At 29.2% G+C, this 12,335-nt stretch overlaps 1 protein-coding gene across 1 annotated transcript; it reads left to right on the top strand.

Annotated features, from left to right (window-relative positions):
• Positions 1 to 7,938: 7,938 nt before the first annotated feature.
• Positions 7,939 to 10,389, top strand: GO595_010022 (TBC domain containing protein; the record flags this gene model as incomplete). The annotated part of the gene is made up of 1 exon (XM_067912655.1): positions 7,939 to 10,389. One exon carries the CDS (start codon positions 7,939 to 7,941, stop codon positions 10,387 to 10,389), a length of 2,451 nt encoding a protein of 816 aa, XP_067769795.1.
• Between the last annotated feature and the right edge of the window lie 1,946 nt (positions 10,390 to 12,335).

The raw sequence follows: 12,335 nt of genomic DNA, 5'->3' as shown, positions 1-12,335 counted from the left end.
TTCTTTTACAAAATCTTTGAATACTCATCTTTGCCAATATTTATGTAAACATTAGAAAAAATCAATGGTGTTTTGAGTGTTAATCCAACGTTGCTCAATGCGATGCAAAATGGATGTTGGGTTTTACTTCAGCTTTATTTTAATATCAACACTTACTTGGAAATCTTTTTTCAAGTTTTTGGAAACATATATAGAAAATAATAATATTGCAATTACGTTGGAACAGAAATACAATGTTGTTAGTGTTCGAGGAGGTCTTGGGAATCAATTTTTTCAATACGCTTTTGCTTACATTCTTATGCAAGAAACTAGTAAGCCTGTTTTTCTTGATATCGATTTCTATGGATTTTGTCCTAATCCTCCCTGTGATAATCTAACAGCTGACCTAGAATTCAGAGGCATTACAGGCAGGAAATATTCATTATGTTATTTTGATATCTCTCTTCAAATTGCCAATCAATATCAAATTTCAGAGAGCAAGCAAAAAATTGTTTTAGAAGAGGATATATTAGGCCGATCTCTAAAAGAATTTTCATCTCAATCACCACAATATTTTGATGGATTTTATGAGAATTTATCATATAATTATGAAAAGTATCGCGACGAATTAATTAAAGAATTTACAATTAAAAAAGAATTAAGCATTCCACCCATACATCGGAAGTATCTTAAAAAGATAGAATCCACAAATTCTGTTTCTATTCATATCAGGAGAACTGATCATGATTATCATGGTTATGTTCCCTTTGAATTTTATGAGAATGCAATAAAATATATGAATGAGCATGTCGAAAATCCGCATTATTTTGTGTTTTCGGATGATTTAGGATATGTTATGCATAATTTAAAAATAAATGGAAGTCATACATATATCGAAGATACAAGTTTAGCACAGCCGATATTCGATTTTGAGATAATGAAACGATGTAAACATAATATCATCGCAAATAGCACTTTCTCGTGGTGGGCGGCGTTTTTGAATTTGTTTAAAAATAAAATTGTCATTGCACCGAAAATTTGGATACTTGGCAGAAACAGTGACTACATTGTGCCGAAAAATTATGTTGTTTTATAAAAAATAGAATTGTGTTTTATACGTTATTAAAATATTAAGTTTTCGGTTCATCACTCATTTGTGAACTTATTTGAACGATATGCATTCTTATTTGCGAAGTGTACATTAAAATTTGCTTTTGGTTTCAATCATATTAGATACAAATTTGAACTTTCTTTTAATAGGGTCATAACATTTACACATAAATTCTTGATATGTCTTATCCATATTAAAAAAAAAAAAAAAGAATTTGTTGATTTTATTTAAATTTCATCTTATAAAATTTCGGTGTGTTGGTTTCTTTTTGCAAGCATTGGTTCTTCATCATTTTCTTTTCTTTGATTTAATTTGATTTTAATGAAAATACCAACTACAATAGCAATAATACCAACTACACAACAACCAACAACTATCAGAATTATCTTTTTAGTTTTGCTTCTCCTTTTGCTGAATGATTATTTAATTCAACATTTTCCTTTAATTATTCTTCTAATTTTCCAACTTTCGTAACACTTCTACCACAAAATTGTTGAACATTAATATTTAATGATTTTTCAGGAAAAACTGGTGATGAATAACTTATTTCGTTTGAAACATTTGTATAAATATCTTCGAGAGAATAACAATCTTTAAATGCATTTTCTCCTATAAATTGATGCTATTTTAATTGTGACTAATGAAGGACAATTAATGAAAGCTTCTTCACCAATATTTTTACTACCAGCAGGAATGATAACTTCAGTTAAATTTTTACGATCTTCGAATGCATTATCATAAATTTTGACGACAGAATAATCAGGATGTGTTGAAACAGTAGTAAAAAAGTATAAATTCCTTTAGCAAGTGTTCTATATAAAGAAACATATTTCTTATCTTTGTTAAACCATTTATAAATTTCAGTTGGACCTGCATAAATGAATAATTCTAAAGATTTATCAACATTATAACCACAGAATGTTTTATCTTGTTAATTCCTATCAACAAATATTGTGATATTTTTATCAAATATATTATGACTTCCTTGAATATCATATAAACCACTAAATAATACATTAAAAATTGAAGTAAAACCTTCAAAAGCATTTTCATCAATAAACTTAACATCGCCTAAATCAACATCTATTAAAGAAGTACAATTATAAAAAGCTTTTTTCCCTATTGTTTTAATAGTATCTGAAATTCTGACTGTTCTAAGATTTTTGCTATTTTTAAAAGCTTCATCTTCAATACCAATGATAGTATAATTAATTCCATTAATTTTACAAAATTTATCAGGTAATAAGTTTAAAATTTTATCTGGCGCTTTTAATATTGTTGCAGTTTTTATATCTTTATCAATGATTCGATATACGAAATCATTACAGCTTATCAAGTAATTGATAACTTAATCTTTATAAAAATTCAAAAAAGATAATCAAAAATGTTTAATTTCCATATGAAAGAAATATGCTTTGTGGTGCATGCACCAATGTTATCGCACAAAATGCTCAATAAATTTGATATCTCAACAATTAAAATAAACAGCTTGTAAGTATTAATTAGATTATGAGGAGATATTTTTATTAAACTCCTCCTAAACCTGAATTAAATATATTTAATATATAATATGGGTTTAAAAGTATTTTCAAATGTATGTCTAATTAACTTTGCATAATTTTCAGGAGTATGATCTAAAAACATCATACAAAAATTAAACGTATTCAAAATGTCACATCAATATTTAACTTGTTAATCAGATTAATGAAATATATTTTCACATATTCATTATATCAGTCAAAAATTAATTTTTTATTGTAAAATTCTTTGAAATAAAATGGAATCGAACAAAGTTTCAGTTACATTCTCATTACATAACCATAGCCACATTCATATGAAACTACAATTTGTATCACATTATATAAACTTTTACTAACTTACATTGGCGGCAAGTATTTGCATCCGTTAAATCTGATTCTATTCACGTGCGCCCAATTCTTTAACTTCGCGTCATGTGTATACGAAGAAATTATAATAAATCGCGACAACGACTGAAAGAACTTTCCTCCTTCGTTCTCTTCTTCATTGATCAGTTCGAACGGATCTTTTTTGATGTTCGCGATGAAGAAGTTGCAGTACGGCGTCAATTCTGCGAATTTCTTTTCATCGAATTCATCATTTTCATCGACACCTTCGAAATTATTTGTCAAATATTCGAAAATATCATTTAAGATATCATCGATGAATTGATAAATTGGAATTAATCTTTTGTATTTAATTGGATCATTTTCAGTGAACAACAACAAGTTCATTAAACCTGAATCGATACCATTTAAGAAACCTTTAATCATTTTATTATAATAAGAATTACAAATTGAACCATTTAAATCATCTATTTTCATTTTAATGTTGTCAATAATTTCATTATAAACGTTCTGAAAAAGTTCGCTGTCCCGCTTCAGAAAAAGTGGATTCAATACATACTTCGACGGTTTGTTGTTCAAAACAATTTTAATTTTTTTGTTTTTGACATATAAATGCGGCAAAACAATGTTTGTGATCTCATTACTTGTGTAACCAGCGAAGAAGTAAGGGATTGATTTGGATACGACATTAATATAAGGCACCGGGTTATTAAAACATTCATTGATTTCGATGACTTTAAAATTGGATTTGATATAGTCCAAAAAATTTGACCACTTCGTTCGTAAGTTAATGAAATTGTTAATGATAATATATATCATCTTCGGCGTCGACAAGTAATTAATGTTTTCTTTGTTTAACTTCTTAATGAATGTCGATATAATTAAATTATTCGAAGTGTTAAATTCTTCTATTAACTTGATCGGAAAATATGATAACATCTTTAAGGTTAATATCTCAGTGTAATTGTTCAAACACGATTTACATAACGAAAGAAATGTTTCGACAAACTCTTTCACTTGTTGGTCCTTCCATTGCATACTAATTAAGAATTGTAATGACTGATTAAACATTGTGATCAAGTCATATAACGATGATGACGTCTTCGTCGATTGGTTTTGTATCTCGAAGTTGTCGAGTTTGATGATGTTCGTCGTCCACTCGATCATTTTCTCGCCGATCTTCGATATCCATTCTAATACTACTTCATAAAATAATTTATATGGTGAATACGTATCATTGATTTCAAGTAATGTGTAAAGTTGTTGGTAATTAAAGATGAATTTAAACATCGATTGCTCATCAATTAATTTATCATTAATGACATTGAACATTTTACATAAGTTTATCGATAGCTCTTGGAAGATGGCAAAGACGGCTTTCTGCTGGTTAAAAAATAATGGTAATGAGGAATCTTCATAATATTTCTTGATTTGATTAGAACGTTTGTTTAGGTTCTCACAGACATTTGAAATGGTTTTGATGTCAAACGTTATGTGCTGTGGCTGAGTTAAGTCAATAATTCCATTGAGTGATGGTTCGGAATTAAAATGAATTGACTCACGTTGTTTGTAAGATAAATATTTAAGTAATGCTTCAGCTTCTGGCTTAAGTTCTGTGGACTGAATTGGGGTTAATGTCCCTGTAACTGATTGAATAATGTTTTCTTCAGATGTACGTAATAGTTTAGTGAGATTTGGTATGTGTGACTTCTCTGGTATTACAAAGGAAAATAATAAATATAATGGAAATAACCCATGATATTCATATAATCCTGGTTTTGATAAATGATGCAATAAAAATTTGGGAACGGATTCTTTCAAAAAGTTCACTATGCTTTGAAAAATTTCTGTTTCTTTAGAGGTTATGACACACCTTTTCATTGAAACATAAGCGGTTAAAAATATTGTTGTAAATGCTTTTAGATATGATTCGGAATGACACCAAGCAGAAAGGAGTTTAGAAGCAATAAGCAAAAACACAGTAGGAGTAGGGAATGAATATTTGATTGAAAATTCGAGAAGTTCACAATATTGAATTATCGGAGGATATATCGACATTGTTGTACCAGAATTTACCCACTCATTTACAAGGTTATTTACTAAGTAATGGAAATATCTGTAAATTTTTGGCTTCTTTGGTAAGTTTGATTTCAGTGATATATGTTGCGAATTATCATAATATTTAACATTTACAGTGAATTTCCCACATTTAAGTGAAAACGAAGATTCCCTTCGAGTAAATTCTATCGTTTTAGATTCTTCTTGTTGCGTTAAATTTACTGTAGTTGTTAATAAACATCCAAAACCTTCATTTGGTATTTGATCAAATGGTTTTTGATTGTATTTTTTTAAAACATATATTAAACTAACATTTAACAATGGGACATCTTGGATTTCAAAATTTATTGGAATACATAATTCTGTTGATGCTTCATTTATTGGTATAATATGTTTGATATTTTTGTATTGTAAAGAAATAAAACTTGATTTTTCTAAACGGGTTCCTCTGAACTTTTTGTGAAAGCGAACGTTAAACGATAGGAGAACGTTACCCGTTGAATAACTTCCAAACATTTTCTCACCAATTAATTCTGAAATTAAAGTTAATCTTTGTTTTGCTGACCCTAACATCTTTTGTTCATTAGGGTAACACCAATATTCATTAAGAGAATTTAACCGATAAATATTGTCAGTATTTAATGTAAACAAATTAGAATTCTTTTGTAATTCATGAATAAAAGAAGCTTCAACTTGCGTTTTGGTGAAAATGTCTTTTTGAAGTGATTCAAAAATATCTGATTTTAACTTTTGATGAGGAAAAGATTCTAGAAAACAACTTTGAAGTATTGGCTTTAAAATAGGTAAAGAAGGATTTGGAAGTGTCTTTGCAATTTTAACAATTGATATGTTTAAACTTGATATGTTTTCTTCTAATAAAAGTGATTTTGTAGATATAACCACCTTTTGAATAACATTAGAAAAAAAACGTTGTTCTTCAACCATATCAACTTGAATTGATGCAATTGAATCAAATAATGAATTTGCAAATTGAAAATAAAGTAATGGAGAAATTGGTTCAGATATTATTTCACTGAAATTTTTAGGATATTCTTCAACCCTTGGGAAATATTGGAATAATAAAAATAAATCAATACCGGAATTTTTGATAAAATTAATTCCCGATTTATTTAAACAGCCATTTTTATGATTTGACATTAAAGGAAGAATAAGACTAGCATAGTCACGTGCAATAGCTTGATTTTGCCCAACTTTAAAATATATATCATCTAAAGATAAAATTTGTCTCCCTTCATTTAAAGCATCACTTTCTGTTATTGCCGTCGTTAAATCTTCGAAATTACATGCATTGTTTGCAATCTCGATTAGATCGGTAAACTTGTTCATTTCGAAAATGACTTATTTCAGCAAGTTCTGAACGGATTATTTTTTCCACCGGTTCCCAGAAAAATAAATTAAGTATTCAAAAATTGATAATGTATTCAAAATTGTAAAAAGACGACCGTTATATGTTTGATGTGTGTTTGATGTTCTAACTCATTTTTTTTTAATGCTTACGACGAGAGATATACTTCAAAGAACAGATGGAATTCATTTAGCATGGACAATAGGTATGAAAGAAGATTCAATGACAAGAGAAGAAATTATGGCTACAAATATATCAAGAATTGCAGAAACGATCATTATGCAAGAAAATGGAATAATGTTTCATTTATCAGGTGTATTACTTAAAGGAGTTGTTAGGATTTATTCAAAGAAAACAATTTTTGTTTTAAATGATTGTTCAGATATAATTGCAAAAATATCATTAAAAACGAAACCAAACGAAGATAATATTCAAGGAAATAATAAAGAGAAAGAAAATATTCCTGAAATTGATAAAGAAACACTCGAATTATGGAAAAGAGAAGTGAATTTAGAAAAAATTATTGATGAAGAAAAAGAAGAAGGAATGAGTTTAATCACTGAATTTGTTATTCCAGAAAGATTCCAAAAAGAAAATGTTCAATCACCTCCAACAATTGAAAATGATTTTGGAGAAGTTCCATTTGAGTTAACATTCGGTGATGATAATTCAGATACAAATTATCATTATCAAAATGAAGATGAACATTCACAGCCTCCAAACCTAAATATTGAATTTCATAATGCTCCAAAAGAATTTTCAAAGTTAATAATTGATCAATCGCCAATTATACCAATGACAGAACTAAGTTATTATATGGATAATCCAAATCTTACATTATGTAATCGACCTATTATTAAAAGAAATCAAAAAATAAGAATAGAAAATTATCGGAATGATTTCGAAGAATTGTTTAATGAAGCTAAAAAAATAGGAATGAAATTTGAAATGGAAAAACAAAAAACATTTGACTTACCTGATCTTCCTGTTAAAGAGTTACCAGAACTTCCAGATCCCAGAATTCATGAAATACCAAATGATCAAAATGAATTTGAAAGAGAAGAAGAAGAAATTAAAAATAATATATTACCAGTAATTGAAGAGAAGTTTTCTTATTGTGATCAAATTAATATTCTTGATTTAGTTTTAGAAAGAAATCGAAGAAATATTGCGGCATCTTTTTATGAATTACTTTCATTAAAAAACCAAGGTAAAATAGATTTAATACAAAATTCTCAAGACGAACCAATTTTCATCATCAAGAGTTAATTTTGATTAAATGCAAAAAAAAATAAGAAATTTAGAAAATTAACAACTACTTATACTTCATTCGACATTTAATGCAATTAACGACAATTTTTTATAATGTTTATTACTTTTTATATTTTTGTGATTTTTTGTTCGTTTTTTACCGGGAAAAAATATATTTTTTTCAATACACAGTACGTTAATTAGTGAGTTTTTCAGAACAAAACTCCCACAATGTTTGATTGAACATCCCCAAACGACCAAGTTGAAAATTTGAAAGAGCTTTTTGATAGGGTTAAGCAAAAAAGAAAATGAGTGAAACTTCGTATAGCATTGATTTATTATCATCAAGCGATAGCGAAGACACAACCACAACATCATCTTACCAAAGCTCTGAGGATTCCAGCAGCAGCTCCAGTTTGAAGAAAGATAAATCAAAAGATGAAAAACAGAAAACCCCAACTAAATCAAGTAATAATCCGCCTGCAAAGAAAGAGCCGGCTAAGGGAAAAACTGGAGGCGATAATAAGTTAAATTCGACCAAAAATGATAACAAGAATGCCAAAAAACCAAACAAAAAGTTTTCATCAGACAGTGATTCATTGGAACCTCAGCAACAGAAACCAAAGAAGGATACCAAACCAAAGGAAAAAGAACCGCCAAAATCGAAAGGAAAGGAACCTCCAAAACCAAAAGGAAAAGAACTAACAAAACCAAAGAAAAAAGGAAGCTCTTCTTCAGATGATGAGTGGACAGAATCTTCAACCGTGACAACTGATTTAACTTTCACTTCTTCAGATGAGTCTTCTGAATCCAGTAAACCTGCAAAACCAAAAGAAAAGGAACACCCAAAGCCAAAAGAGAAAGAAGCACCAAAGCCTAAGGAAAAGGAACCAGTTAAACCAAAGGAGAAAGAATCGCCTAAACCAAAGGAAAAGGAACATCCAAAGCCTAAAGAAAAAGAACACCCAAAGCCTAAAGAAAAGGAGCCTACTAAGCCAAAGGAGAAGGAAGCACCAAAGCCTAAAGAAAAAGAGCATCCTAAACCAAAGGGTAAAGAACCTGCTAAACCAAAGGAAAAAGAACAACCAAAGCATAAGGAAAAGGAACCAGTCAAACCAAAAGAGAAAGAATCGCCTAAACCTAAAGAAAAAGAGCCTGCTAAACCTAAGGAGAAGGAAGCTCCAAAGCATAAAGAAAAGGAACCTGCTAAGCCAAAGGAGAAAGAATCACCTAAACCAAAGGAAAAAGAGCATCCAAAGCCTAAAGAGAAAGAAGCTCCTAAACCCAAAGAAAAGGAACCAGTAAAACCAAAGGAGAAGGAAGCGCCAAAGCCAAAAGAAAAAGAGCATCCCAAACCTAAGGAAAAGGAAGCACCCAAACCGAAGGAGAAAGAGCCCGCCAAGCCAAAAGGAAAAGAACATCCAAAGCCTAAGGAAAAGGAACCAGTTAAACCTAAAGAAAAAGAAGCGCCAAAGAAAGAGAAAGAGCCCGCCAAACCTAAGGAGCAGCCAAAGCCAAAAGGAAAGGAGCCAGCCAAAGCTAAAGAAAAACCAAAAGGAAAAGAAAAGCCGAAGCCTAAAGAGAAAGAAGCACCTAAAGAACAACCGAAGCCAAAAGGCAAAGAGCCTGCAAAGCCCCAGAAAAAGCAACCAAAGGAATCCACATCCGGCGAAGAAGGCTCATCGTCATCATCTTCTTCTTCATCTTCAGGATCTAATAAGACGACTACACATAACTATGATACTGAAGAAGTTAGCACATCAACAACAGCCACTGAGAAATTTGATCGTTATGGGTGGTTTATACAGGAACGTAACATATCGAAACAAGAAAAGAAGCTTACGCAAATTGAATCACAGAAAGAAATCGAGCGGTCCTTAAAGTGGAATCAAATGACTGAAGATTGGTTCCGATGGATAACCAAGAAGCCATCAAAAGTTTCACAAAGAGTTAAGAAGGGTATACCCGATGCAATACGTTCTAAAGCGTGGCGTTTAATCACAGATGCGGACTCATATAAGAAGATCATCCAAGTTCCAATGCTACAACTTATCGAAAATAATCCACGACATGAAGCATATGTAACAATTGACAAAGATCTTAATCGGACATTTCCACAAATTGGATTTTTCTCACAGCCCAATTTCATTGAGTCATTACGTCATATATTATATGCATATTGTCAAGTAGATCCAGAGTTAGGGTATACGCAAGGCATGAGTTTTATTGCGGGAATGTTTTTAGCTTATATGGATGAAGAATCCGCTTTTTATTGTTTTGTAGCTACGATGAAAGGGAAGAAGATAAATCAAAGAGGTTATTTCCTGAAGAAATTTCCAAGACTTTTAAGGTCAAATGAAATGTTAAAGGTATTAATGACAAAGAAATGTCCAAAAGTATTACAAACACTTGATAAATGTTATGTCGATTTATCAATGTTTACCACAAATTGGCTTTTGACTGCATTCCAAACATTTAATTGGCAGCCTGAATTCCAACTTAGAATATTCGAACGATTTTTGTTCTTCGGAACAAGATTCTTGTTGTCGTTCTCATTGTTAATTATCGTAATTCATGCAGATAGAATTGTCGGGTTCGAAATCGATAAAGTTTTGGAGGTTTTGCAGCACCCCGACTTGTCCGATAGGATGCAAAATTGGCATTCAATATTGGCACAATTGGATAAAACGATGCTGTCCAAGAAAGAATACCAAGACTTGATTATAAAGGTCGGTGGAAAAATTAGTGATTTTGATTAAAGAAAATAAATAATTCTTCGTTTCACTATTTTTATTTTGTATGTTTTTAAGTGGAAAATGTTTAAATTGCAATTGTGAAATTATGTGCAATGAGTGTGAGACAAATGATGCAATTGAACTAATTAATAACTCTGTTTTTCTTTTTCGATTTGCTCATGTTTGAAAAGAGAATTCATTGTAATGAATTTGTGGAATTGATTGGATATATCACATTTTGATTGATTCCTTAAGTTACACAAAATTTACTTTGTAGATAAAACGAAAATATCAAATTAAGTAATATGAATACATATATTAAAGCAGTACGATTTATCTGTTATCTATTTGCACAAAAAATTTGAAATATATTTGTTAATAAATGCAATTTGACCTTTAATAAAATTGAGAAGATAATTAGTCGGATGATTGAGTGAAATTCACTTTTTCATAGAGGCCTTATGGTTCTTGTTGGTGAACGTTTATCGATGTGTAAAAAGTGACGCAGTTCTGTATTATTTCATCAACGAAAAACAGGTAATTCTAATTATATTTAATGAATCAGTGTACTATAAATAAAGACAATAATTATAAATATAATTCTATGGGATTGTTAACTAAACTTGAACAAATCATTTTTACTTTAACGCAAGACAATCTTGAAACTGCAATTGAACAAACAATGGAATTATTTGATATACATTTTCCATATACATTTAATTTAATTATTAGTAATTTAATTTATTCTGCATTTTCTTCTCATATAAAAATTAACATTTCATACTTAAATTATTTAGAAAAAATCCAAATAAAAGAAGAAGGAATAAATCAAAATATCGCAAAAATTATTAAAGTTTTTCGTAATTATATAATAAACATTAATTCACAAGAATCATATTTTTTAATTGAGGAAATGATTGAACGAAATTTAATTGATAAAAAAATCACAAACAACATTAAATCAGATTATTTTAAATTTTATAAAACAAATGTTGGAAACAATAAACTAATTCAACATTCTGATGAACTACAATTTAAGAAATATATTAAAGAAGGAGTTAATCCAAATGAAATTACGAAAATAATTCGAAATGATGAAATAGAAAAACTTCAAGAAATATCATCACAAAGTAATTTTGATTTTAATCAAACAATTGAGCCATCACTTTATGAAAGATGCTCGTTTATTAATAAAGAAAATGTTTCATTAATTGATTATGCAGCATTTTTTTCTTCGGTTAAATGTTTTAAATATTTACTTATGAATGGTGCAAATGTAATCAATACAGGTAAATATGCAGTTGCAGGTGGAAATCTTGAAATTATTCATTTATGTGAACAAAATAATTCATCATTTGAAGATGTACATAAAACAGCAGTTGAATTCCATCGAAATGATATCTTTCATTATGTTTATGAAAAAAAAATCGAAAATTTGGAAGAAGATATTCAAAGAGATACACATCTTTCATTAAATGAGAACAAAAAACAGATCATTAATAATTTGGGTTTCATATGTATAACAAGTGGAAATTATGAAATTCTTTCATTTTTACTTGAAAAAGGAATGGAAATCAAAGATTTCATAATCAATGAAACTGCTAAAATAGGAAATTTATATCTTATTAAAGATTTTCTCCAAGATAATCAAATTCCAATATATATTTCAAGATTTATGTTTAAATCAGGAAACAGTGAACTTGTTAAATATATGATACAACATGGTTTTGATGTTAATGCTAAAGATATTGATTGATTTATTTTATTTGATATTTATTTTAACATTATTTTATTTCAAAATAATATTTGGAAATTACTAAAAATTATTAAAACAGCACTTATGTGGGCATCTGAGAATGCGAACACTGAAATTGTTAAATTACTTCTTGAACAAAAAGGAATTGATATTAATGCTAAAGATATTTTCTTGTTTTATTTTGGATTTATTTTAATAATTTGGTATTTCAACA

The sequence above is a fragment of the Histomonas meleagridis genome, assembly GCF_020186115.1.
Source record: "Histomonas meleagridis strain 2922-C6/04-10x chromosome Unknown scaffold_168, whole genome shotgun sequence".
Lineage (NCBI taxonomy): Eukaryota > Parabasalia > Tritrichomonadida > Dientamoebidae > Histomonas > Histomonas meleagridis.
This window is presented reverse-complemented; position numbering and strand designations above follow the sequence as displayed.